The sequence below is a fragment of the Suillus clintonianus genome (assembly GCF_016758775.1).
Source record: "Suillus clintonianus strain FC179 chromosome Unknown DEU56scaffold_33, whole genome shotgun sequence".
NCBI classification, from domain to species: Eukaryota; Fungi; Basidiomycota; class Agaricomycetes; order Boletales; family Suillaceae; genus Suillus; species Suillus clintonianus.
Window position 1 is genome coordinate 300,795 of NW_024539257.1, and position 27,044 is coordinate 327,838.

Genomic DNA, 27,044 nt, shown 5'->3' on the forward strand with positions numbered 1-27,044 from the left:
TGGGCCATCGAGTGAACTTCCAGACGTCATCGGGGGTAGCTTTTCCCAAAGTCTCGTTTGCCCACTGTCGTTTAGCAAGGCGCGTCTTCCGTTTGAACTGATTGCGTAGTTGGCGAATCTGTTGGATAAGGTCGTGGTCAGCAAAGCCTGTATCTATGAGATATTGTCTAGCCCTTTCACGAGTCTCTGCAATGCGATTGAGTGATTGTGTGAGGTCAGGAGTCCACCATGGTTTTGCATGTGTACTAGATTTGCGGGTGGGAATTGAGCTTTCCGTTGCTTGTACGAGTGCATCTTGAAGCGCTGTGGTTGTTCTTTCAATATCGTCAATATTGGGACGTGTTGAGTCACGTAGCGGTATCCATGCATCTTCTCTATCCATCAATTCTCTCATGAACGCTCCCTTCCATGCGCTGATTGTGTCTTCATCAATATCTTTCCAATTGAACCGTTGAGCTGTGATGTTCTCGATAGGGACACGTTCATGGTCTAGTGTCCATGTGAGCGCCGCATGGTCTGATCCGTAGGCTTTATGGTGGTCTATTGACCAGTCTTTGATCGTGTCGAGTTCGTATGCTTTATCGTTGATGAATGTTAGGTCAAGGACCGATGATGATTCACCGTCGTGGGCAAAGTAAGTCGTTGCTCCACGTTCGTTTAGCATTATAAAACCCTGGTTAGTTAGCCAGTCAACGAAAGCTTCTGCTCGAGGGTTGGGGTTCTCAGCTGTGTTTGACCACATTGGGTGGTGTAGGTTCATATCTCCCGAGATGACGACCGGCATTCCATTTGGTAGTTCGATGTTGAATAGACGGTCTGATGACCAGTTTGATGGATCCTCGCCTGCTCTCTGGTTATACATATTTACAAGTATTGTCGGTGTATGTGTCCCTTGGTTGATCTGTAAAATTTGTATGTCAGCATCCATTGCAAGATCAGAGCGAAGTGTAACCGTGAAGTCAGGTCTGTTCTTGATGTATGCCATGGCTCGAGGAATGACGTTTGCGGGGACGGATGGTAGTGGCAGAATTGGCTGCCAACCGGTCAATGATACTGGGCCCTTTGTGCCATTTCCAATGTCGCCATACCATGGCTCCGTTATGAGCAGGATGTCGTATTCACGAATGGTGCTGTTGAGCAGGGCGTGACAAACTATATTTGAACGGTTAGTGTTAAGTTGAATCATTTTTATGGGCTGCGTAGTATGGACTATCATTGCCATCCAGCCATATTGTCGTCGGTCATTGGTTGTGGCGTTGCAAGATGAGTCTGAGAAGTTGTGGGTGGGGTTGACGTCTGGGTCTCTGTAGGCGCTACTGGATTGTTAGTAATTTGAGGTCGGCGCGTGCGTCGTCCTCCTTGGACACTTGGTCGAGAGTCTCTCGCAGAGCCTTTGGTTAGTATATGCATGGGGCATTTAGTTGAGTCTGCCATGTGCGCTTCTCCACAGTTGACACATTTAATCGGTAGGTGGTTGCATCCTTTTTGAGCCTTGGCCGTGCTGGGGCATGAGTTGCAGGTGTGCGTCAGTTCAGTGTGATCGCCTGCACATACTCGACACCTAGGGGAGTTAGGACATTTGGACGTATGATGGTCGAAAGACCAACATCGGTTGCACTGACGGACGGGTTTCAGATCTTGGAATCGTGAAAATGAGGCGTACCGTCCATATAAAAAGACTCCGCTGACGTGTTTGAGGAGGTAATCGACTTCTTCCTGTGACGAGACCGTTAAGAGCATAGTTGAGTGGTATTTGTGTTCGAGGGTCTCCGGTTTAGCCATCCATGAGGGTTCTGCTTTGAAATTGATGTTGCGTACACTGGGGTTGTTAGTTTTCATCTCGTAAATTACCTCTGCTCCGGATCGAGGTTCAAATTCCATCATGTCTTCGGCATCGGATTTTCCAGTGTCCACGCTGTTGAGGAGGACACAGAACCATTCCTTGTCTGGTGCAGCTGAGTAGTTGGAGTTTCCTACAATTAAATCTGCGAACGCATCTTTGAATGGAAGCAAGTCATCCGCTGTGTAATCAGGATGTGTGATGACGATACAGTTACCTTTGGTGTTCCATTTTACGCCATTGACCGTGATTTTGGTGACTTCCTTGAGCCTTTCGTTGATAGCTTCTACTAACCCTCGGTCCTTTTGCCGTTGCGTAGGATCCGGAGGGGTTTCTATGTGAAGAATGAGTCTAGAGGGGTGGTGTCGGGTTAGCGGGTTGTTTCGGTGTCGGTTCTCTTGTTCCGTTAACTTAGTTGAGTTTGTCTTGGTCTTCGGAGTGGGGACTATGGTGGGGCCATTTGCGATTTGAGTACGAGGGTTTTGACTGGTTTCCGGTTTACTGCCTTGGCGTAGTTCCTGGACGTCTTTGACGAGTTGGTTGAGTATCGGCATTATGTCGTCGGGATTGTTCCTTGGTGTTTCAACCGGTTTAGGGGGTAGGATGGCCTGTGCAATTCTTTGAGCAGTGGCATACATGTTATCTGGGAACTTAGCGTGGATTGATATGTTGTCTAATGCCTCTGCAGCTTTGATAAGATGGTGGTTTAAGTCAGCGATCCATCCTTGCTCCGAACGGGTTTCACTGTAGATGTCCGTCTCCATTTCTGAGTCGTATTCGCGTTGGTCTACATCGGTTACCATAGCCACGTGTTCTGTAGGACGGCGTTTGGTCTGTCTCGCGGTGTTTGGTGAGGCCGATGGAGAAGTGGTTGTTTCCAGTCGACGTTTGTATCCTAACCCTCTACATGTGGGTGTGACTGGCGTGTAATTGGCATTGGTTGGTCTGTATGGGAATTCCGGGGGTGGGAGGGGATCGTTGGGCTCCGACTCATCCCACGTCCGACGTGGCTGGGACTCCTTCATACGGTGTCTAGTGTTACTAAGGGATGCTGCTTGTGAATATGATCTTGCTGGTATACGATTGTCAAGGTTTCTAGCTATGCTTATACTGCCTCCTAGCTCGTCGCCCATGTTCTGTTGAACCGTGGGAAAAAAGCAGATGGTGGCGGTTAAAGGTCAAGACGCGTTCAACAAAAGCTCGCAGATACGCGCATGCATATCTGAAATCGATTTTAGGGTGTTATTGGGGCGACGACTGATCAGGTATTCCTGGTTACGTAGCGCATCGGCGGCCGAGTAGGATGAAGAAGGTTGACACATCATACTTTGACGCTATAATGAGATAGAGCAACGACGCCGGTTTTCTCGTCATAGGTCACAAGGCTTCCGCACGCGGCCACGATATCCATAGGGTCTATGACGCCAAGCTTCGGATTAAGACTCAGCTGCCCAGCTTCGATCATTATCGATTCATTGAGCTGGTTAAGCCTCAAAGGGGTGAGTGCGCCAGCCAGCCAAAGCAGGCAACTCGTGGCAATTTAGTTATCGCTTCGTCCTCTTTGTTTGATGACGAAAAGAATCCTATCATATATTTCGTATAGTCCAGCTTGAAGGTTGTCGAGGGCTGCCTCAATATTGATGAGTCTTTTGCAAGCAATGATTTCATCCAGTTGACACTGAGCCTAGCGAAACCTGGATGCGATCAAATGAATTTCCTAGAGGTGAGCGAAAGGGGCTTTGCTTACATGCCTTCGGCCTTTTCTAACAGTTTCTCCAAAATCATCTGCTTCAGTGTGTCGGGTAGGCGTGACAAACACTTTTGAGTATTCAACTGCTCGGTAATGTGGACCTGTATATCTGCTTTGATTTGTTCTGTGCTGTCCTTCAGCGATATGGTGGGGAGATTATTGAAGGCGTCTTGAATGTCCAGCTCCTTTCTACAGTTGACGAAAAGTCGTAGTTGAGCGTCTTCAGCAAGATTCACAAGGTGATCTGCTAGCAGTGGTCCTTGCATTCGTCCAAGGCGTCGATCACGAGAACTGGTAGGTAAACTAGCATAGACGCTTCAACAAGAAGCTTTCGTAGAAAACCAAGATCTGTGGGACATGGCTCTCCGTTCTTTTGCTGCTCCCGTAGCTTTCGCAGAGAAACAAGGTTCCCTTCGGCGTTCGGTTCTTGCTCCTCGCCTATCTTGGTTATCCAGTCGTGTTGAGATTGTCGAAGCAGTTGAACAACCAAGGAACGCAATACTGCAGCCGCGATTGTCGTCCGGTCATCCCGGAAATTGCAATAGAAGTAAGCGAGTGTCTGTGGCTCTGCTTCCCCGCTGCCCTGAAATTCGTCGATGACGGCGGAGCTGAAATTTCAGAAGTCAATATAGGCTCTGAAAGCTCTCCAAACGAGGTCAAACTTACTGTGATGAAATAGACGGTCCGAGTGTTTCCGGGACTAGCGGACCTTCAACGTATGCTTATTACACGTTTTGTTTGTGGCGTCGTTCCTTGTTTTCGATCTCATCTATCCTACCACCGCAGCCTTGTAATCAAGATCTATCTTTGTTCTTCTATTGGATCGCCATTAGCGCGCTACCAACAGGCTAAGGGTGTTGCTGACATTAGATCGAAAACAAATCTATAACATTAAAGACTTTCGCGAACCAACCCCTATCATGTCGTCTACGACCAACTCACTCGACACTGATCAAAACATGTCTCCTCCGAACGGTAATGGTACTGGGGCTGTTTTACAACAACTCCTAGCGCAGCTGGTCCAAGGACAACAAACTTTTGAGCAGGCCATGATCCAGGCCTTAGCGCGACCACAAGCACAAGCTGCGCAACAGCCCACTATGCCGAAGGCCTCAGTCGCCGAGCCAGACGACTATGATGGCCGACACGAAACCTTCGATACGTTCATGAGTCAGCTTTATTTATATTTTGCTGGCAAACCCACCGTTTACGCCAATGACCAATTGAAAATCATCACGGCGCTGTCCTATATGAAAAAGGGTTTCGCCAGTACATGGGCTACCAATATTACGAAGCAACTGAGGGAACGTACAGTCACGTTCAACGATTGGGAAGAGTTTGAGGCCAAGGTGAAAGAGACGTTTGATGATCCTAACAAGAAGCGGGTCGCACAGGTAAAACTCCATGCGTTGAAGAAGAACGTCAAGCAATCAGCCGATGAATACTTCGCGGAGTTCGAGCAGCTCGCAGCCCTTGCCGGCTTCAATGACGAAGCATTATTAGACATCCTCCATCAGAATCTCGACAAACCCACCTTCGATGCTATCGTAGCTGCACCTCAAGTCGAACGAACCCTTGAAGGATGGAAGGAGTACGCGAAGAAATATGATAGGAATAAGAGGGCTAATGAGAGAAGTGATGTGGGTGAAATGGGAGCGAGTGGAAGGCGATTTGGTGAAGGACGAGCAGGTCCGGGATGGGTTAGACCTGGGAACATGTCAGGAGGACGAGGCTATCCGAACATGGGGGCACCGGGGACAACTGGCACGAACACGGGAACGGGGGGTCACACGGGCACCGGGGGCACCAACATTGGGAGCGGACGCACTTTTCCTGGACGAGGCGAACCCATGGATTTGGATCGGGCACGTGGACGAGCGGGACCGATGAAATGCTATAACTGCGGAGAGTTGGGACATATGGCACGTAACTGTGCCAAGCCGAAGGGGTGGCAAGCAATGAGGATGATGTTTGAAGGATTGACTGAAGAACAGAAGGGGGAGGTTGCGGAGATGTTCGTATTAAGAGAAGCTGAGGAAAAGAATGAGACGGGTTTTCAGGAAAGCCGGGAGTAAAGGATGCTACCTCACCGGTCGAGTGTACGATTAACGAGCCTGTCAATAACAAATCCTGTGACTGTGGCTCGCGAGCATCCGATGAACAAAGGGAACAAAGTCGTAAAGAGAAGATAAAGCAAAAATATCAACGAAAAAAGGAAATAAAAGAAAAAAAGAAAAAGGAAGAACGGGAACAGAAAGAGAAGGAGACAGAAGGAAAGAAAAGGAAGGGATCTCTTCAATGGGTTCAAGAACGTTTGAAAGAGAAGGATGACGTGGCGTTGAAAGCATTACGACGGTGGACCAACCGTCAACGATCGTCGGAAATACAGCCGGAATTACTTCTCCAGCTTCGAGCGATGGGTCCAATTGTGCAGAGGGACGTCTTGAGGGAATTGAAACGTCCTCGAACTTGGATTCGTCGAATCAACCAAAACTCAGTAGTCACTCCAATCCTCGTTAACACCTTGGACGATGGACGAACCTTCGACCTTCAAGCCCTTCTTGATAGCGGGGCTACTGGGTGCTATATTGATGAAGGATTCGCGCGAGCGAAAGGGATAAACCTTGAGTCCCTTCCTCGTCCAATTCCCGTCTATAATGCTGACGGATCGCACAACGGTGGAGGTCCAATACGAGCTATCGCGAAGCTACGATTGCAGATTGCAGATCATATTGAAATTTTCAATTTTGCAGTTGCGAACATTGGGAAGGCTGACGTCATAATCGGTTATGACTGGCTTCGTAAACATAACCCTTCGATCGATTGGCGTACCGGTAGTATCACCTTCAACCGCTGTCCACTCGCTTGTCACGCTACACTCGATAGTGATCAATCACAAGAACCAGAGGATAAGCCAACCAAAGGAAGACGAAAAGAACAGTTAGACGAGGGTGATCGTGTGTTTGTGACGAAGTTTGAAATCGAAAGTTTTGATGAGTGGGATTATTGGAAGAAGGCGAGAGAACGAATGGAGATGCGGGCAGTAGAGACGCGGTCGCAGAAACTGGCTGAACAAGCCCTCAAAACGGGAAAGAAGGCATCATTGGAGGAACTACTTCCTAATCACCTTGAAGATTTTGCGCCCGTATTCGAGAAGGCTTCGTTTGACCGTCTACCCGAGCGCCGTCGATGGGATCACGCTATTGAACTCAAACCGGACGTTGAACCGTTCAACAGCAAAATCTATCCTCTAAGCTTAGCTGAACAAGCGGAACTCGATAACTTTATTGAAGAACACTTACGTACCGGGCGAATACGGCCTTCAAAATCTCCCATCGCATCACCCTTCTTCTTTGTCAAGAAAAAGGACGGCTCCTTACGTCCGGTTCAAGACTATCGTAAATTAAATGCAGCAACCATCAAAAATCGATATCCCTTACCTTTGATTTCGGAGGTCGTACATAAACTCCGAAATGCACACTATTTCACCAAACTCGATGTTCGATGGGGGTATAACAACATTCGAGTCCGTGAGGGAGACGAGTGGAAAGCTGCATTTACGACCAATCGTGGTCTTTACGAGCCGTTGGTAATGTTCTTTGGCCTCACTAATTCTCCCGCTACCTTCCAGACGATGATGAATGACCTGTTTCGTGAACTCATTAGCCGTGGCGTCGTAATCGTTTATATGGACGACATTCTTATCTTTACTGAATCCCTCGAGGAACATCGGCGGGTTACACGCGAAGTCCTTCAAATTCTCCGCGACAATCATCTATATCTTAAGGCTGAAAAATGCGACTTCGAAAAGACGAAGATCGAATACCTTGGTCTCGTTGTTCAACATGGAGAGGTGTCCATGGATCCGGTCAAAGTAGAGGGGGTAAGAGAATGGCCACGTCCGACTGCTAAACGAGAATTGCAACAGTTCCTAGGATTCGTCAATTACTATCGACGATTCATTCAAAGTTTCGCTCACATCGCTCATCCATTGCATCACCTAACGGGCAAGGAGTTATGGCATTGGGGAATAGAGGAGGAAAAGGCCTTCCAAGGTCTAAAGACGGCCATCACAACAGCTCCTGTCCTGATCATGCCTAGAGACGACGCACCATTTCGAGTTGAAGCGGACAGTTCGGATTACGCCACAGGAGCCGTCCTTTCGCAACAGCATGACGGAGATTGGCATCCAGTTGCGTTCCTCTCGCGTGCACTTTCAGACGTTGAGCGCAACTACGATATTCATGACAAGGAATTACTTGCGGTGATGCGTGCCCTCGCTGAATGGCGGCACTATTTGATGGGTGCTCGGTGTACTTTCGATATTCTCACTGATCATAAAAACCTGGAATATTTCACATCAGCGAAGAAACTCAATCGCCGGCAGGCACGATGGGCACTGGAGTTGGCAGAATATGATTTCCGACTTACCCATAAACCTGGTCGCACTCATGGAAAACCCGACGCCCTCTCGAGACGAGCGGACCATGGAAGGGGGGAGGAAGATAACGAAAGTCGAATTCTGTTGAAAGAGGAGTGGTTTCGAGCAATGACAACAGAAGTAGAGATGGAGGGTGATGAAATCTTGTCCAAGATTCGAGCGTCGAAGAAGATTGAAGGATTCGTGAAAGAAGCGGTACGAAGAGGTGAAGAGGGGTGGAGAACCGAAGGGGAGTTGAGTTTATGGAAAAATCGGATCTATGTGCCGAATGAACGGGTCCTCCGAGATCAAATCATCCACGCTCACCATGATTTACCAATATCTGGCCATCCAGGACGTTTCAAGACGGCCGAACTGATTTTGCGGACATATTGGTGGCCACGAATCCATGCGGACGTAACACGGTATGTAAGTGGTTGTGAAAGATGTCAGCGGACCAAGACGTTTCCTGCAAAACCACTTGGACTCCTCGCACCTAATCCAATACCGGACCATAATTGGCAATTTGTATCGGTGGACCTCATAACTCAGCTTCCACCGAGCAAAGGAAACGATGCTATTCTTGTCGTTGTTGATCGCCTGTCCAAAATGATACGTCTAGCACCAACAAACGGAGAACTTACATCCGAAGGATTAGCGCGACTATATCGAGACCGGGTGTGGCAGGATTTTGGTATTCCGGAGCAGGTCATTAGCGATCGAGGCTCTCAGTTCGCCTCAAACTTCATGCGCGATCTTAACCAATTGCTCGGCATTCAAACCAATCTGTCAACTGCATATCATCCGCAAACTGATGGTCAGACCGAACGGATCAATCAAGAGATTGAGCAATACCTTCGTCTTTTCACCAACTACCGTCAGGATGACTGGGCAGAATGGTTGCCTCTCGCACAGTTTAATTACAATGACAAAGCTCAATCTTCCACCGGATACTCTCCATTCTTCCTCAATTATGGACGCCATCCTCGTAAGGGTATTGAACCCCGAGCGAGCGTCAAGGCCGAAAGCGCAGACTCCTTTGCTACTCGGATGAGTAACCTCACTCAAGAGGCTGCCTTGGCCCTCACTCGTGCCGCTGAAGACATGAAGCGCTATTATGACAAGCACCGTCAAGAATCCCCGGATTATCAACCTGGAGACTTAGTATACTTGGAAGCCACTCACCTTAAATCTAGCCGTCCGTCAAAAAAGCTTGATGACCGTCGATTCGGACCTTTCAAAATTGTTCAAAAGGTCGGTGAACGTGCCTATAAGCTGAACTTACCTCGTACATGGAAGAGAATACACCCAACCTTCCATACCACTCTTCTTCATCCCTATACACCACCAATCTCTCCGTTACAACAACGACCGCCACCACCGCCACCAGTGGATCTTGGAGGAACACCGGAGTACGTAGTAGAAGAAGTGTTGGATCGACGAGAGAGACGCGGAAAGCAGGAGTATTTGGTGAAATGGAAGGGTCAACCACGGGAAGAAAGCACTTGGGAGCCAGAACGCAACTTGAAGAATGAATTCGGGATGAACGAAGCCTTTCAAGCCTTTCTAAATCGTGAGAAGAGCTCTCGACCACTCATGATCCGTATTCCGCGTCGGGAGGAATGGATTTATTCTATACCTCCTCATCAAGGAGTCTATGATTGGAGACTAAGAAGATTTCGAAAGATCGTCGATGAGGACATCGACCTTGGGAGAGGGTAATGTGATGAAATAGACGGTCCGAGTGTTTCCGGGACTAGCGGACCTTCAACGTATGCTTATTACACGTTTTGTTTGTGGCGTCGTTCCTTGTTTTCGATCTCATCTATCCTACCACCGCAGCCTTGTAATCAAGATCTATCTTTGTTCTTCTATTGGATCGCCATTAGCGCGCTACCAACAGGCTAAGGGTGTTGCTGACACTTACGCAAGGATGGTTTTTCCGTTTCCAGCTGTTCCGTGTGTCGGTAACCTGCAATCTCTGGTGATTCTAATCAAACTCACGCTGACCATTCAACCATAGGAATGCGGAAGCCGATGTATTCCACATCTTATACAGATCGTCCTGGAAAATCCAACGACCAGTCGCGGCGTTACGCTGGCGACGGGAGATATCATGCTTTTCGGTACAAGATATAGGGTTCATCCATTGAAGGAACTTTTGACGTTCCTCGTCTATGCATGTTTGAATAAGGTGAGGAGGTAACTGACAGTCAGCGATTCACCTTTGTCGTCCACCGTTCGTGCGGCAAAATCATCTCTTAATTCCTGGACTCCTTGACTAATTTCTTTGATCGTATTCCTTACGCTGCATTAGAATTGGGAATGCATCACGAGTGAGTCAGCTTACCATGAATCGATGGCTAGAATTGCTGTAATGTCGCCATAATATTGTTTCAGTCTATCAGCAATCACTCCCGCTTCCTTTTCCTTGAAAGGCCAGGTCCATCTGGTTATCTTGCTCATTTTCCCGCTCGCTAGGTCATTTAGCAGAAGGCTCGTTAGTTCTGCGTCTAATTTCGCCGCCGGTCCATCCTTGGTCATCAAAAGCGAAAGTGCACGGCGGAGATTGTCAGGAAGAGATTCACAGTGATCCTTCTCGATCTCCATAACTGTGGCGAGGACTCCTCTAATTGAATTGCGCTGGTCAAGGAGCCTTTGGCAGGATGATGGAGCATTGCGGACGGAAGCAACATATCCATACAAAAGAGCTGAAGCTTGCGCTATAGTTTGAACAACCTGAAGAACAGTGAGACCGCTGGTGATGGGATCCATCGTGCCAGTGGATAGTGGAAAACGTCACCCTGGCAGGGCCATGACTTTGAAATTTTAAATCGAAAGGTTAGGCGCCTATTACTAGTCGATTTCAACAACGCGGAGACCATGTGGCAGAGAACCGATACTTACGTAGTAACTTTAAGAACTGATCATCAAGTACGATAAAATGTCTGCCAGCTGGTTTATTTACTACTAGGCCTGATAAATATTCAAGGTGACTGATCAGAAGACTCGACTTGGCTTGATGTGCTCAACCACCCTGGATCCGATAGACCTACTTAGCTACTCGAATGTGAACAAAATTACATTGCTACGAAAGGTGGAGGTCCAAATTCCTCAGTTCCGCCTTGGTGAGGAACATCACTCATCGAGTACATACAGTACAAATTTGTGTACGATAGCAAGGGCCGAATTCGAGGCTGCTTAGCTGTGACCTCCTGAGCCATTCCACAACTTCATACCACCCATTGAAAGATCCACATAGTTCCTGCCGGCAGAAGGACTCGGCAAGCACGATCTTAATTTCTCTGCCAGGAAACACCTCCGCGAGAAATGTCGCCACTTCTTTTGGATTGGCGGGAGATGGATCCGCATCCACCGATAACCGCATGCAGGTGGAACGCGTGGGGCGCGTGGACAAAATAGCAAGTGTTTCATCGTCGAGTACTGGCAACTCTGCCGTATCCGACGGGATACCAAGGTGAAGATGCGATAATTGTGGGCAATGCCTGGCAAAGGTAACCAGACTACCGAGATCTACAGTAGCCGCGACAGGAGGTGGCTGAAGAGCCGGTATGATTATGGTCAGACTGCCAGGCACATCAATCGATATGAGAGCAGGCATGCAATAAAATTCCACCAGGTTTGGCCACCCGGTCGCAAGTTTCTTGCATAGAGTATTGTCCAGTGACATTGCGAAGTCATGCAGTATAATGTATTGCAAGTGGGAGAAGACGAGCAGGTCTTCTATGGAAAGGAAGTATGGGTGAGTGGGACAAAGGGGCCCATCAATGGGAAATCGACGGGGGTTTTTTCGGTCCATGATAATGGTCCTCAGGGACGAGTCCCATCCTCTCTTCGACGAGATCAGGGAGGTAAGCGTTTGCGCCATCTTTTTCCCGCGTGCAAGAGCGATAGTCAAGGAAATGCTATCCAGCACACTCGTATGAATAGCTTTTATGAGTGACACCATGAGATAGAAATCACTTGCGATCGTTAGACATCGCAAGGAAGAAAAGAGTCGATGACTCGGACGGTCCAAATGCTCATGCTGATTCCCAGTTGATGGGTTGCGCTGCTCTATAGCCAAGTCAAGTGTGTGGAGCATTGTCGACTGTATCGCTATCAAGAAACCAACAGCAAAATTGGTATTGCTTGTCAATTTCAGTTTCCGCAAACAAGGGAACATGATCTCGAGGCCAGCGGGGCCAAGACCCTCGGGAACCTTTTCGTTGATTGAAAGATCTAGGTGCTCTAAGTTGCGTAACAAGCAAAGAGGAGCGATTGCCCCAGAGTAGAGCACGTGCGTATAGCGTTCCCAAACATAGACTGCGGGATGGTGTTAACCCAATGTGTGTCTCCTCGATTATGCCTTACCTTGTAATCTCATCCTCCTGAGCTGAGGAAGAGCATCAACAAGAATGGATAATGAAGACCAGCTTTCCACATTGTTGTCGAGTGTGAGATAATATTCGAGACTCGCGAGGTGACTCCGAGATAACGGCACCCATGAAATGTCCTCTCTTTCATCCATCATGATGCTGGGGGGACAGCGCATGTGAGTGAGACGGGGTAGAAAAAGCTCTATAGGGTAGACCGAAAGAAGCCAATTGATGACATGATTGGAGATCCGAAATTTATCGGGGAGAGGCCATCGACATTTGGCTACAGGCGAACCTATCCTCTTGATCCGTCGACCGTAAGGAAGCATTCGTAACATATCCGAGGGCAAAGGTTTTCGAATTAAGTGCTAGAATCATCTATGAGGGAGACGCATGCCGATCAGGGGAATATATGATCACTTACAATGCTTCGTTCCTCGTATGGTGGGTCGGGGTCGTCATCCTCCCCAACAACACGGACACAAACTTCAATGACGGACGGTGGCATGCACATCAGCAATGGTCCGAAGCATACTAAAGTATCCCATAGCACATCGAGTGCTGGACCGCTCAACGCATGGCACGTTGTCGCAACTGCTGCGAGATCCTGCAGACGAAGTGGATTGGGCTGATGAGAGCCTTCGGGTCCTGATAGAAACGGATTTAGGAACTCGAAGATATTAGATGTAATGTCAGGGAGAAATAGAGCGTGGTGCATGGCACGATTCGAGCGTAGATCTTGACTTTGTGCTGTGATGTAGAGATACAAGCTGCTACTTAGGAAGTAGTAGATCAGCTCTAAGTCGCCTGAATTGATGCGAATAGGCCGCAGTACCCTAGTTAGTATGTGTGGTACGTAAAGGGACGGCAAAGGCCTCATCAAGCACAAGATTATTGTACTGTGTGAGTGTCTAGGTGCACGACAATGTTGCATTATCTCCCCAAACTTCAAAGCACTCCAGCAGCTACCAAACTAGCGACCATCGTGCGTGGAATGTACCATTGGAGACGTTGACGAGCACAATGAACTTGCAGCGGAGATGTGCTAAGTAGTGAGAGGAAAGATGGGAACACCTTGACGATCCGCGATTGACCTGTCTAGTTTCAGCGCTGTGCAGCCTCGTGACAACGTCTGGCCATCGTGCATCATGTCAGGATGTGAGACTGACACCGCATGAGAAAAATGGCGGTGACAGGTGTCATTTGATAACACGATGGAAGCTAAGGGAACTGTGCGAGCCATCGGTTGCATAGAAGATCAGCCATTCTTCACAGCCCCGGCCCAACATATGATCCCGATTGAAGGGTGTTGTCGCACGGCAGACTTCTATAGACAAGTGATAAACAGCATGCATTACATACATATCTGTAGCAAGAGTATCAGCACTTGATGATCAACACGGGACACGTAAAGCATACTGTAAGGGTGTATGAGGGGAACCGTAGCTTAGTAGGCTACTCAGTGTCCTTCGGGCTTTGTCGTAGCGTTTCGCTCTTCACCACTTCTTGCCTTGCTCGCGACATGCAGGCACAGAGTCGCAGATACACCACTCCAACATCATCCCTTGACTATCGTATGACAATCAACGCGGGAGCCCTCGTACTGCATTGGGTAGTATGGGGTGACAATGACCTCTTCAGCACAGCGTATCAGAGCGTTAACACAGCTCTTGTTAGGTCGTCAACGACTACGAGTCGTGCTAATTTCAACAGCCTGATCTTTGTCGCTAATCCCGCTGTTTCACAATTGGTTGGTTGTCTTCTTTCTGATGTGGTTCCTTCGGGAACATACGAGTAGGCGTCCAGAACATTTCGGAGGTAAAGCGAGTACTTGGTATCATGATAAACTTTGATAAAGTCCGTTGCTTCCAGTCGTGCGTGACGGATCTGATCCGAGAAGCCATCGGAAGGGTTAGCGGATGCCTCCGACTGTGCAGGTTGAATAGGCCGATTGCCACTTTCAGCCGTTGGGCTGAGCGCACTGTCGAGCGTAAACGTGGTATCTGACGGTGCGCTATGGAAGGAGATCGAGATGGACCCAAGATTCTGAGCTTGCTGTATGGATATCAGAAAATTCCAGAAGTCCACGATCGAATGATGAGTCCAAGTAATTCGCGAGGTTCCGCCTAGAGGCGCGGGTCCAGAGGGAAGGGGAGGAGTATCATCTTTTTGTGGGACTTGTGGGGGTGCCAGGATGGTGGCACAGGTGACATCGTCCCATGGTAGGCTGCCACGTACAGGGATAAGCCAGGCTGCCCTATTGTAAGGAGAGTTCATGAAGAGCTGAGCCGAGGCGATATCAAACGAGGCTATCCATGATGCTGGGACTCTTCTGTAAGGTGTAAGGTGTTTCATGTCCAACGGCCGAGGACTAACACTGGGACCTGTGACAATATGAGGCTGCAAATCGTAAGCGGAGGTGAAGCTAGACTGAGCGAATTCTCAAGACCTGGGGGATCAAGTTTGAAATGCAGGCGACGTCATATCTGGGTCGCTTCGTGGGCGGTTCTAGAGACAGTTCATATGTTGAGGTGCGTGCGCTCTCTCGTGATTGTGAGTCACGAATGTCTGGGCGCGAATCCAGCGGTGCAGAGCGCTTGCGGGTAGGACGAGAGCGGGGAGCTTCCAACTTTGGGTGTACAAACTCCTCGAGGGCTTCAAGCGCCAATGCTTCGTCGTCACTCGGGGGAACCCCCCAGTCCTTGAGAACATGTGTTCGAGGCGCTAGGACCTGCGGTGGACTCGCACTGAATTGGTATAGTCGGTCGTGATTTAGCTCTGCTGATGATTCATAAGAGCAAGCTACTAGCTGCTTGTTGACGCCCTACCGAACAGCCGTTCGTCGAATGAGACAAACGGTTTTCTCCATCCAAGATTTGAAGAGGCTGCATGAGCTAGGTCGCGTCCGAGCTCCAGTGTTACATCAAAGTGCGACAAAGCTGGCCCTTCATCGCCAAGGTAGTTGTGTACTGTCAATTTGAGAGAAAAGTCCATGACGATCGCGTCCGGGTTCCGAGAACATATAAGCAGAGAGGAGAGGTGCGTGGGAGCAAATTGAGCGCCACAAGTAATCCGACAGACCGGTCGGCCCGCTCAAGACCGCGCTCGGTGTCTCCTCAGGCTGGAACCACCATTAAGTTCAAGTCCACCTATAGATCTAAGGCCCGCCCATTTCTCGTTATCATCAGAATGGATCAGGTGGAACAACGTAACATTGTTATCATCGGCGGTGGAATCATTGGTGTGGACACAATCTAGAGTCCAGGACCACAATCGCTTATTCAAATTCATCTGACTTCTTCTCGACAGGATGCAGCATTGCTTACTACTTGTCCAGACACCCATCATATTCCACCTCGACGACAAATATCATAGTTCTCGAAGCTTCCGCAAACGGCGTTGCGCAAGGAGCTTCTGGAAAGGCCGGTGGATTGGTTGCTAAATGGGCATATCCCCGCGAAATTGTAGATATCTCATTTCCCGAGCACATTAAACTCGCCGAAGAGCATAACGGTGCCGAAAGGTGGGGCTGGAGATTCGTTGGTTGTGGAAGTTGGGAGGGAAAGGGGGAGGCGCTTGGCGAGAGTGGATCTGGTGTTGGGAAGGGAGGTAATCGAAAGAGTTTGGAGAAGACACTTGGTTTCGAGGATACTGCACTCGCAAGCAGAGCGGACAAGGGGCTGCCTGACGACTTGACTTGGGTTAAGGATGAATTAACCACATCGTACAGCCCAATGTCTGGTCCAGACGGAACAGCACAGGTTCATCCATATTTATTCACCACAAGCATGCTTGACCTCGCGAAGGAGAAAGGCGTTCAATTGGTAAAGGGAACTGCCATTTCCGTTGAGCGGGTCGACCGTCATGTCACTGGTGTCACTTATCATGATCTGTCTAACCCTAATCGCATTGAAACTCTCCCTGCAACGCATGTGGTGTTGTCTGCTGGAGCATGGTCACCATCCATTATACCATCCCTTCCTATTGCAGCCACCCGCGCTCATAGCGTTACCATCCACCCCAAGGCTAACGTCACGATATCGCCCTACGTGTTATTCACGGAAATCCTGCTTTCGCATTCTCACGTCTCTCCTGAAATATACGCACGTCCAGACAACGAAGTATACGCGTGTGGACCAGGGGATGATTCAATATTACCTGCCAACGTAGATGACGTCGAAGTCGATCTAGCGGCCTGTCAAAGTATAACGAACCATATTGCCAGCATCTCCCAGGAGCTGAGAGAGGGAACAGTCGATAAGCGCCAAGCGTGCTTCTTGCCAGTGGTACGTACCGGTGGGGGCCCCATCATTGGGGAAGCAGACAATATTGCCAAAGGCTTATACATCGCAACCGGCCATACCTGCTGGGTAAGTGAAGCATCTCGCGAAATATTTTGCACAAGTTGATGTTCGAAGGGCATTTGCAATGCGCCCGGGACAGGCAAGGTAATCGCGGAACTCATCATGGGGAGGAAGACTCGCTCGCGGAATTTGACGAAATTGGCACCGTCGAGGTTTTTGTGAGGGGAATCCCAAGGATTTGGTCATGCACTCCAAGCAATCAAAGTGGTGTTCACTATTCGGAAACCATGATGCCATCGAGGAAAGGTACTTATTACTGGCACCGTCAAGGGGAATCCCCAAGCAACCAGGGCGGTGTCTACTATTCGGAACCAAGGGAGTAGCGTCAATACGTTATTCTTGGCGAAAAAGTGTGCCGCCTCGGTGAAAAATACTGAGGGAAAACCACTCGCCTCAGCATTCGCCTCAATCTGATACTAAGCGGCCAGTAGACTTGAACATAGTACCGAAAATCGGTTTAGTGACACCTTGATAGACTGATTGTGACTCGTGTATAGTCATAGGCAACGTCATAATTGGGATCGGCGCCAACAAATGGAGCAGCTAGAACAAAGGGCTTCTCACTCATATTTAACCCCTATTACTGACACCGGACCAGAGGCCGGCGGGTTCGTGTTTTCCATGAGAAATTGACACGTCAGTAATTGATTTGTTTGATTCCGGTTGATGGCAGTTTCGACAAGAACTTGGCGTAAGGCAGCGCCCTCTGGCCGCCGCCGCGTAATAATATTAATATTGTACACAGGTATTTAAATATTTAAATGATGAGTGCCTAGGACAACTTAGTTTGTTTTGTCTTATTTTTATCTACAAAGTGTTTGCTTTATTTGGATAGTACCTGGACCTTCCCTTGCTTCGATCAAGTACTTCATCCATTGAGAAGGCGTTTCAGAGTAGAGCGGTCGGTCAGTTATCGTCGTCCGACTCATTTCTCACAAATCTCTGATCTGGTTTCGAGATATTATCGTTGCTACACAGCACCAGCCTAATTCGGTTGACCCGGATTTACGTTCAGGTGCAAAGCACAACATATCAGCCTCGTGGCTTGTCAGTGATTATATCGGTCTCACTAAAAAGGGACGAGCGTCAAGTGAGCAAGTTAATTTCGCAGGTTCTTCCCGCTCTCGTCTCAGATTCTCACAAGTTCTGCTCCTCTTTGGCTAGTGGTCATGCTTACTTCCTTTTGACTCCTTCTTTGACGATCCCTTCATTCCATCTCACGTTTTGTATCGCACCGTCACTAAATCGTACTGCGTAAAACCTCCCCCCAAAAAAACGCACGGTATGTCCAACCCCTCGGGTTTCTGTCTATGTCCGCCTAGGCTGCGCAGTGCGGAATATGTCATAGACTTGAAATTTTTTGGGCATATACACTAACCATATTCAAATGCTAGAGTCTGAAATTTGACGAACATACCACGCTTCAACAAATCATCCAAAAAACCTTCGACATTCCTTCATCACACACGCACCCTCGACATTGGGTATCACCCTCCCTTCCAAACATGAGTGGCACTCGGCCGCGTATACTACCTTCAAAACAATATATTTTGGCTGAAGACTGTGATCCCCTTGAGTACGTTTCACACTATAGGCATTAGTTGACACCTGCTGACGCGTTTGCGCAGCCTTCTTTATTCTCTTTTCAACGTTGCAACGACGACGTTAGAGCCGGCAACCGACATTCCGACAACCTTGGACATGCGTGTCAAACAGGATGCTCATATCCCCTCTCATGTCCTTGTCGTCTTTGACATCCCAGAGAGCGAATGGGGTTCAACGTATCAGCCTCTCTTGGTACCAATTCGTGTTGACCTCTTCACCCGCGGCTTTACCTCCAAAATAATTCCACCCAGCCCACCTGGGTCTACTTTTCCGGTCCCATATAGCACTGAACATACCGAGGGGCAATTCGTGACACTCCCCGTCGTCCCACTGCTTGTCCCGCATGCTCCATCTATCCCTCTACTCTTCCTCTTTGGACTTGGACTTGAAACACGATCCCAGTTGCTATGTTGCCACCTCCTGCCAGCTGAGGTGATAGAAGAATTCCCTGCCCCTCCCACCATGGCCAACATCATGGCAACGTTATGCAATGATGATCAAATCCGAGAGCATAGCAAATTTAATCAAGGACTATGGAAAAATATTCTCTCTTTAGGGCCACGAGACCAGCATTTCATCGAGCTGGCGCAGACGGCATGGAATGTCACAGCGGAAGCACGGCGAATCCGACGGCGCAACACGGCGTCTCACTTCGTATCGGTCCCGAATTGAGCGGACACGTGTGCCGCATGCGCTTTGACGTTTTTTCCGTTTTGCTTTGCTCATCTTGCTAAAATGGCCTTTATACGACAACTTGGCTGAACGAGGATCATGATCACATCTAGCAGCTTATATCTTACCCACTGTATCGCAATCGATTTGCTAATTCTGTTCTCTCAACGTTCTTTTCATCCCCTCCGATCGCTAATATACAGTAGTACATACTATGTGTATAATCATTAATTTCCTCCCATGATGGCAGCTGATGGCAGCCGAAATGAGCACAAAGGTAACGTCGCAAACTAGTCTTTGTACATTAGGCGTCGGTTACCGCCTGAACTTTAAGTGTCTGTTGTTGGCGTCGGTTGTCCGGATCGGGAACCCTGACGCGTTCGTCGCGATCGGGCTCGACCGCAGAAAGCTCCTAACTTTTCGGCTAACATAGTTCGGCTATTACTTGACTGCCATCGAGGATGGCCCTTGCGATCTTGCCATCCTCTTGGAAAACACCCAACTTCTGTGACGGACTATTCACGGTTGACTTGCTTGTATAAGGGTAGGCTAGCTTCGAGAAACACGTTCAAGCTCATATGTTATGTTCTTGCATGATTCGACTACTATACACAAGATGAGATACAGTATAACTCGGAGGATGATCATCAAATGCACAGAACAAGAGAAAGTAAAACGACAGCGACAAAAAAATACCTCGCAGCTCACCCCTTCACATCCATCTTCTCCCCATCCACACGACTCCGCCGCCTCGCATACTCGCTCCTCCTCGACCGCTTCTTTGCGCTCATCAGCACATCACCACCTGTTTTAGCCACACCATGCGACTGCCATCCTCTCGCCGCATTCGTGCCCATGCTGGACCGTACCTTCGGCACCCCGACGCTCGCATGGGAACTCGATGTGCCAACGCGTAGTCTTGGGATAGCGCTCACACCTGCGCTCACGCCTGCTTGCTGAGCCTCTCGTTGCGAAGCCAGTTTCGCGATCACCTTTCCCCTTGATATGCGTGGCCGTCGTCCGAGTATAACATTCGGCTTCGGCGGGATTGGAGGCTTCGCGTTGACGAGCGTAGTAGCTGCTGCTGCAAGGGACATCTGTGGCTCTGATGGCTTCGACGAGGGGCTAATCGGTGGCAAGGGCTGGCTGAAGATTGTGCCCTGACTTCGGGGGATCATCGGAGAATTCACTATTTGTTCCACTGCATCGTTTTCCATTTCTTTTTCTTTCTCCTTGGCTTTTACCTGGAGTGGTGAAAACGACGGCACTGGCAACCTGCTGGTCTTGGCTAGTGATGACGCAGTCGGTGCCATGAGCGTAGAAGTGCGCGCTCGAGCCGTGCCAGGAGTTGTGCTTCTTAATGTACCTGCTAGGGAAGTCTTCGTGCCCATGGAGCCCACACCTCCTGCATTATTTGTTCGCGAAGCAACGCCGAGCGACGAAACGCCAGACCCGGAATTAGTCCTACTATGGCCCATCCTGCTTGACGTCCCGGGAGCAGGGAATGAGGGAATTGGTGACTTCGATGTGCGAGATGACGTTGAATCAGCTACTAGTGCAAGCGAACTTCCGGAAGGCACGCGTTTGCCTTTACTGACTGATAGCATACGCTCTTTCGGAATGGGTGGCGTGTCTGAGGAGCTGGGGATGATCGCGGTTTTCTTGGCCATCGACTGTGCTTTTGGGGGCTCTTTGATTGATTTGGAGGACATAGACGTAGCCGCCGTTTTCGTCGGGGGTGCGGGTGCGGGCTTCGCGGCGGGGACGTTTGACTTGGACCCAGCTGCTCCGCGATTCCAGACATTCGAGACGAGATTCTTTGCAGATGAGAGGAAACCAAAGCGCGAGGTTTGTTTGGGTGTATCTGTAGGCAAAAATCAGCCGATCCATAATTTGCTCGGAGAGAAAAGTATTAGGATTTGACTTACTGACGACCTTGCCTATACTTGGCCTACCCATACTGCTGCGCCTCTTGGCTTTGTTAGCATCCAGCTTCCGGCGAATGGCTTCACGCTCCTTGAGCTTCCTCGCCTCTTCCCTTTCAATCTCTGCATCCTCAACAGGATCGGTGCGAACACGTTTAGACTTCCGGCTATCATCTTCCCTGTCTTCCTCCTCTTCGCCGTCAGCATCGTCATCATCATCGCCAAATCCTCCTGGAACAACTTTCTTCGAAACCGTGCGCAGCTTCAGACTTGAAGTTGAAGGAACGCGATCCTTCTTCACCACAACGCTCGTGTTGCGCTTCTTCCCAGTGGTAGGGGCAAGTACCGCGACACTCTTTCGCTTGCCCAAGACAGATACAGCCTCCGCATTAGACGGCTGTCCGCGGCGCGCAGCATAGTGGCTCGTGATGCTGTCCATCTTATCGAATTGTGCTTGGTGTGCTTTATCGAATAGCGCACTCGTACTCGCTTTCTTCTCCTGCTGTGGGTCGTCTGCAGCGGGCTTTCCTGACACGGACTGTTGCCGGCGTTTCAAAACATCAATGTCTACGCCTGCGACGCCCTCCGATTGAAGGCGCGCATTCATGTCGTCCAACACGCTTTGAGCCGCACTTCGGAATTGCGCGTTCGAAAGACGGTGCTGAGGATTAGGAGAGCCGAAGATGAAAGGTTCGGAATGGGGTATGTCCAGTTTGCCGCTTGGCTTTTCCGGAGAGCGCTGTGGGCGAAATGCGGATATCTGCTCCCGAGCACGAGTAAGCCTTGGTGCCGGGGAAAATAAGTCTTGGGGGATATCAGAGGGTTTTTCGTCGGATTTGGGGGTAGCACCTGTGTTGAACTTTGAACGCGCGGGCGTGCTGGAGGGGAGCGAACCGGAGAAATCAACGTCGATATCCATGTCCGACGTATCTACGGGTTCAAAGGCAGAAAATGTTGGAATAGCTGGGTATATGCGCTCGTGTTGGGCGCCTCCAGGCGAGAGGGGCCATACGCCACCACCTTCCGCTCCCCCGGGTGTTGGGGGCGCAAGATCAAACGATGTCTTGAATGGATGTAGCTTTGGTGGGGAGAACAATGAGTTCGTAGGTGCGTTGGAGGAGATTAGGCGAATCGTAGTGGTTGCGGGCTCCTGAGATATACTGAGACGGGCGCCGGCCGGTGCTGGGAGACCTGCAAGAGCGTTCTGTCCTGGCACGGGCGCAACTTCGGGCTCTGGCTCAGTCGGAGCTGTGCTCTGCGATTGACCACTCTGCGTGGAAGTGAGCGAAGATTTGGATGAGGTCGTCGTGGTAGTTTCAGAAGATCCGTTCCCGCGTTTCAATCCAAGAGAAGTGGCTATGGCTTTGAGAGAGGAACTAACGCTTGAAGCTAAAGACGGCGTTAGATATTTTCGTTACAACAGCAACCGAAAACGAATCAGACACCTTTGCCTCCGTTTGTTCCAAATTCTCCTGCTTGTGTGGCGTTACCCAACCGGTTGTTTTTGAGTGTACTCGCAGCATCTTCATCAACTTCTGCGATGCTGTCCATGACAATCTCCCATTGCTCACTAGGGCGTGCCATCGTAGCTGCTCTGATACTTTCTTCCTCTGCAGCATCTTGTTCATCTTCACTCCTGTCGCCCCTTGTTGCAACGCTCAACGGATCATCAGGCGGAAGTGTTTGCGCGTGTAGCTGAAGACGCTCGATAAGATCCAATTTCTTTCCATTAGCTTTGATGCTATGAATCTTGCATAATTTGACTAGTTGGTCGCGTTTGAGGGAATTCAGAGCCGGGCTGTTGAAGAGAATTTGGGTGGTCGTTGACATTGTCAAGGCATTAAGGGTAAACCAAGCTACCACTGCCTTCTGTTCAAAACATGCATGTCATGTGATCGTGTTCATCACGTGACTGTCATCATCATTTTTAAAGCTGGTAAAATTAAGATCAATTGTCGCCGACTTCAAATTAATATCATACATCAATATCTTGTCAATATCCGATATCACTGAGAACCAAAACGTGTTGGAATCAGTTCCCCTTCCATTCATTCAGAGTGTGCGAGACTGCGAGCTGTGGGCTTAGTGCCTTGGGCTCCCTTTATTGACTTAGACTTGCTGAATGTTGGCTCTTCCGACTCTTTCAAGCCAGAGAAATGGACTACCGTGCATCTGATGCAAGCTGAAGAAACGCTTGTGACATTTCCCCTCGTTGATGAAGTGAGCCATTGCTTGGATGTAACGAGATGTGATATAAGTTATAACGCAGGAAGAAACTGTACGAGTCCTCTTAGTGGACCACATGATATCTCGACGCTGGTGATCTTGGGGCACTCTAAGTATACAGCCTAAAACAGTGGGTGAGTAGTAGACTACGAAATATCAAGGCTTAAACAGTGTTTGGACCCTTATACATTCACTCATCTTTTCGTAACGTTCAATTTTTACTTCCCGCCGAAAAAAAACCAGCAGGCACAGGTTTACCAATATATCATGCACAAGTTCAGTCCAAATATCCACTGACGATTTGTTGTAGATGTATTGCTTTGTCGCCGTCGGCCCCGGGCCACCCGGCGTGTTGTTGGTGTCTCAGTTGAGTCAGTTCCATAGGGCCATGTGGGTATTGTTTGGACCGTTGATCAATCTTGTTTCTCGACTTCCACATCTCTTCTCTCTCTTCTCTCTTCTCTTCTCTCTTCTCTCTTTAATGTTCTTACTGGCATCTCTCCATCTCATAGCATGTATCGAGACACCACACAGGAACCGCTAGCTCCTCTACTCGAGGGCAACCGCTCATTAGCAACACTCCGTCGATCATCAACGCCCACTTTCTGTGCCACTCACTGACCACCCTACTCATCGTCGCAAGGTTTTACATGACAACATTAATGATCGGTGACTGCCCTACACACCACACCTCCAAAACCAAGCCCGAAGCCCATAATCGTCGAACGTCACCATTGCTACCGTCAACGGGGCAGGCAACTGCTTCAGGTGAACTGCTTGCCGCTTACCTCCAGCCACCTACCACCGGCTCTCCTGGGGGTGGTATATAAACATGTGATCCCACAGCTAGGACTTTATTACTCTTTCTCCAGTCCGAGTCGTCTGAATCCGGGTTCGGAGACTATAGTAAACAAATTTTGAGCGGACCACAATCGCATTTTATGATCTGCAGTCTATCCAGGACTCGCGTACTTCCCTTCCGCCGGCATCGCGTGGGCAGCAACTACGATCCTTCTACCGTGCGAAGCCCTCTACCACGATTTTACTGACATGATCACGAACTTTGCAGCAATACGTTTTTATACACGGCCTGACTACGACACTGCCGACGGTGAGTCTTTACTGTTTACCCTCTCGACTTCTTAAGTCGACCGGGACCAATATCATACTCTCGAGACATGGCGAGAACCACAGCGTGAGTGTTGTGCACTTCTGTTTGTCGATCGACTTATCTCTGCTCGCCCAAGCCTAATCTAATCTAATCGTCACGTGGATCGAGACCATTCATTCAGCCACATGCGACACAGCCACACCCGTTCTTACAGCAACCTTCGTAACTGTTTTCGATCGTACATGAAGGCCTGCTTGATCGAGCCCTCAAAGGGTTCATGGCTACAGTGGCCTTGAGACGGGGACAATGGAGCATCAAACTGCTAGTGGCCCTCTGTGGATTATAATCTGGAACACGTGCTGTGGATGTTGACTGCTGGTGGCGATATGGGAACAACAGCTAACTGAAGCATTTCAATTGAGGACAATTGGGATTACGCAGGTTACGGACAATGTGAGTATGCAATCAGTGGATTGCTTTCTCGATAGGTTCTTCGGTGGGTTCGTGTTTACCCATGTAGGTCCTAAACAACTTCCAAATGCAGCTAAAAGTTTGCCAGCAATCTGCTTAAGAGGAAATTTTGCGCGTGACTTGATGGATTGCTTTACAATGTCACGTCACGAACAACATGAATTGCCTTCCCTTCTTGTTCCTTTCCAGGTTTATAAAGGTGCACTCCCGCCATGCATAATTCTCAGCAAAGTCCCCACCGGCAAACGCATTCCACATCCTCCACATCTGCCATCTACTTGCATATAAAACCTCGAGGCACTCGAAGCTTTCTTACCATCATCGTCTCAGTCCCATATCCACAGTTCTCCCCTTCATCACACCACAATGGTCTTGCAAACTGCTAAACACGTTCGCCGCATCGACTCTGAAAACACTCCTCCTCCTGCACGCCTCTCTGCAAAGCCATTCAAAGTTCCCACCGGTATCCAGGGTGCCTCTCGCCGCCGCCGAGCTCTCGTTACAGGTGGAGCACACCACCCCAGGCATGCAATTGAGCATGCCAAGAAGCTCAAGTCGCAAACTCCATCCAAGTACACGATTACCCCAGTGCGGGTGAATTTCTCCACTCGTTCTCGCGATGTCGAGATGGGGGACTCAACAACAGTGTCTACGAGCACTGCCAGCGTGTCTCTTCCCAGACGCCTCGCTCGACCTCAGATCCCAATCACAGAGTTCCCGAAATCCACACTTCAGGCTGTAGCACCTGAACTTGGCAACACCCATATTGACTACATTCGCGAGGGACTTGAATGTCTTGGGCCCGAGTAAGCTAAACATCTTCCCGCAGTCGAGTGATCAATCTGACAATCTTTTTCAGCATGCTCCGCGTCCTTGCAAGCATCAAAACCGAACATATTACCAATGTCCTCCCGAAGGAAATTTCCATCACTATTAATGACGTATCGTCCGACATGCCCACGCACATGTTCGCAGTCTTCTCATCCCGCCCGCCAGTCGGTGCTCGCCGTCGCGTGACGCTGTTCCCCGCACACAATCTCGTCTTTGCCGCACACTGCGCAAACCTTCCCATTCTGCCCACTTCAACACCAGCATTCGTAGAGTGCGAAGGCCAGGATATCAAAGTGCCAGTTGTCCCTTTTTGCATTCCTGCCCCCGAGGTGTTCCACCAACTCTCCAGATTCCTGTACACCAAACGCATCGACCACCTTCTTGGGTCGCTTCTGCCTTTTGCCACCCCGCCCTCACTCTACCAAGATGATCCTGACGCCGTCATGCCTACCCTTGCCAAATTCGCTCACAAAATCGCCGATGCATACACCGCAAAAGCTGTGCTCCAGTACATCGCTAACGTGCACGGCATGTGGCGAAACGTGATTGCACTTGGCATCGCCGATGAGCGGCTCTGGTGTGCCCTCGATGTAGCATGGGAGGTGCTCCTCACATCCCTCGCTATTTCCACGGGAAGGCCTCACCTCATTGAGCGCACATAAGAAGGAGTTATTTCGCATCGTTGGGATTGGTTCTGGCATTTAAAATATTTCTCACCCATCTCGCACATGAGATCGGTAATTCTTCCATAAACGTTAAGTGTATGATTATGCAGTCAAACTTTCACCGGCACTGTTTAAATAGCAACATAGTACTCCTCGAGTAACTACTTTTTATTGATATATATGTGCAATCACTTTATGCATCTCATTGGTCAGTGATTGTAAAAGGCTTGATTAGCCAGTCTCGGGCCGTTTGACTTGTGGACTTAAAAGTCTCTTATTGAAGTCGTCTGTCGGAATTGGAAGCAAACTGGAAATGCCGACGTTGTTTGTCATGGTCGACCTGCTTCCAGTGTCCACACCCGTCGGCCACCGTTGAGCCACATACTAATTCAAGTACCCTGGGTCTCGGGCAGTGTCATTGTGTCGGGCAGCTCCATGACAACAATACCTAGGGGGGACTGGTAGGAGTCTCCGTGGCATCATGGTTACGGTACGGCGGGTACGCGCAGCATCAACAGAGATGATTCTGATATTCACCAAGCACAGATCTCGCCATGAGCAAGGTGGGGACAGAAGGGAACTAGTCATTGAGTAGTCAAACAAAACATCTTTTTTCGAAGCTGATCTTTTGAAAGGACGAGGAGCGAGGGTGCCCAACTTGAAGCTTGAGGTGAGGGCTTGCTTAATGGTTGAACTGGTCGTTAATAATATTTTCATCATAGCAAGTTGGTTGTCAGACTACGAATGGATGGCTGTGATCGCTGTCACCTGTGTGATGCATCAGA

General features: G+C 49.3%; 11 protein-coding genes across 11 annotated transcripts; 3 read left to right on the forward strand and 8 right to left on the reverse strand.

Moving 5' to 3' along the window:
• Positions 1 to 187: 187 nt before the first annotated feature.
• DEU56DRAFT_736331 (uncharacterized protein) lies at positions 188 to 664 on the reverse strand (the record flags this gene model as incomplete). Its single annotated transcript, XM_041348502.1, has 1 exon — positions 188 to 664. A coding segment is annotated over one exon (477 nt), but the record flags the coding sequence as incomplete, so codon positions are not given.
• A 54-nt stretch (positions 665 to 718) lies between these two features.
• On the reverse strand, positions 719 to 1,186 carry DEU56DRAFT_736509 (Endonuclease/exonuclease/phosphatase; the record flags this gene model as incomplete). Its single annotated transcript, XM_041348517.1, has 1 exon — positions 719 to 1,186. A coding segment is annotated over one exon (468 nt), but the record flags the coding sequence as incomplete, so codon positions are not given.
• A 335-nt stretch (positions 1,187 to 1,521) lies between these two features.
• On the reverse strand, positions 1,522 to 2,433 carry DEU56DRAFT_702844 (uncharacterized protein; the record flags this gene model as incomplete). The annotated part of the gene is made up of 1 exon (XM_041347337.1): positions 1,522 to 2,433. A coding segment is annotated over one exon (912 nt), but the record flags the coding sequence as incomplete, so codon positions are not given.
• A 7,380-nt stretch (positions 2,434 to 9,813) lies between these two features.
• DEU56DRAFT_980587 (uncharacterized protein) lies at positions 9,814 to 10,785 on the reverse strand (the record flags this gene model as incomplete). Its single annotated transcript, XM_041359789.1, has 5 exons — positions 9,814 to 9,881; positions 9,938 to 9,962; positions 10,015 to 10,185; positions 10,236 to 10,312; positions 10,361 to 10,785. The coding sequence occupies 5 exons, from the start codon at positions 10,783 to 10,785 to the stop codon at positions 9,836 to 9,838; spliced, it is 744 nt and encodes a 247-aa protein (XP_041208751.1). The 3' UTR covers positions 9,814 to 9,835.
• Positions 10,786 to 11,006: 221 nt separating this feature from the next.
• On the reverse strand, positions 11,007 to 12,435 carry DEU56DRAFT_341821 (uncharacterized protein). Its single transcript, XM_041345757.1, has 2 exons — positions 12,385 to 12,435; positions 11,007 to 12,336 (listed from the first exon to the last, which is right to left on the reverse strand). The coding sequence occupies exons 1-2, from the start codon at positions 12,395 to 12,397 to the stop codon at positions 11,153 to 11,155; spliced, it is 1,197 nt and encodes a 398-aa protein (XP_041208752.1). The 5' UTR covers positions 12,398 to 12,435; the 3' UTR covers positions 11,007 to 11,152.
• A 5-nt stretch (positions 12,436 to 12,440) lies between these two features.
• DEU56DRAFT_341825 (uncharacterized protein) lies at positions 12,441 to 13,455 on the reverse strand (the record flags this gene model as incomplete). The annotated part of the gene is made up of 2 exons (XM_041345758.1): positions 12,814 to 13,455; positions 12,441 to 12,757 (listed from the first exon to the last, which is right to left on the reverse strand). Coding segments are annotated over exons 1-2 (827 nt in total), but the record flags the coding sequence as incomplete, so codon positions are not given.
• Positions 13,456 to 13,736: 281 nt separating this feature from the next.
• On the reverse strand, positions 13,737 to 15,416 carry DEU56DRAFT_802880 (uncharacterized protein). Its single transcript, XM_041353199.1, has 4 exons — positions 15,218 to 15,416; positions 14,839 to 15,170; positions 13,809 to 14,789; positions 13,737 to 13,755 (listed from the first exon to the last, which is right to left on the reverse strand). Exons 1-3 carry the CDS (start codon positions 15,381 to 15,383, stop codon positions 14,040 to 14,042), a joined length of 1,248 nt encoding a protein of 415 aa, XP_041208754.1. The 5' UTR covers positions 15,384 to 15,416; the 3' UTR covers positions 13,737 to 13,755; positions 13,809 to 14,039.
• A 90-nt stretch (positions 15,417 to 15,506) lies between these two features.
• On the forward strand, positions 15,507 to 17,114 carry DEU56DRAFT_341847 (FAD dependent oxidoreductase). Its single transcript, XM_041345759.1, has 3 exons — positions 15,507 to 15,630; positions 15,699 to 16,759; positions 16,808 to 17,114. The coding sequence occupies exons 1-3, from the start codon at positions 15,579 to 15,581 to the stop codon at positions 16,913 to 16,915; spliced, it is 1,221 nt and encodes a 406-aa protein (XP_041208755.1). The 5' UTR covers positions 15,507 to 15,578; the 3' UTR covers positions 16,916 to 17,114.
• An 886-nt stretch (positions 17,115 to 18,000) lies between these two features.
• Positions 18,001 to 19,092, forward strand: DEU56DRAFT_341884 (uncharacterized protein). Its single transcript, XM_041345760.1, has 2 exons — positions 18,001 to 18,329; positions 18,382 to 19,092. Exons 1-2 carry the CDS (start codon positions 18,259 to 18,261, stop codon positions 19,028 to 19,030), a joined length of 720 nt encoding a protein of 239 aa, XP_041208756.1. The 5' UTR covers positions 18,001 to 18,258; the 3' UTR covers positions 19,031 to 19,092.
• Positions 19,093 to 19,597: 505 nt separating this feature from the next.
• DEU56DRAFT_980591 (uncharacterized protein) lies at positions 19,598 to 22,801 on the reverse strand. The gene is made up of 3 exons (XM_041359790.1): positions 22,401 to 22,801; positions 20,959 to 22,344; positions 19,598 to 20,894 (listed from the first exon to the last, which is right to left on the reverse strand). Exons 1-3 carry the CDS (start codon positions 22,783 to 22,785, stop codon positions 19,735 to 19,737), a joined length of 2,931 nt encoding a protein of 976 aa, XP_041208757.1. The 5' UTR covers positions 22,786 to 22,801; the 3' UTR covers positions 19,598 to 19,734.
• A 2,589-nt stretch (positions 22,802 to 25,390) lies between these two features.
• Positions 25,391 to 26,256, forward strand: DEU56DRAFT_736450 (uncharacterized protein; the record flags this gene model as incomplete). The annotated part of the gene is made up of 2 exons (XM_041348512.1): positions 25,391 to 25,569; positions 25,623 to 26,256. The coding sequence occupies 2 exons, from the start codon at positions 25,391 to 25,393 to the stop codon at positions 26,254 to 26,256; spliced, it is 813 nt and encodes a 270-aa protein (XP_041208758.1).
• Positions 26,257 to 27,044: the final 788 nt, after the last annotated feature.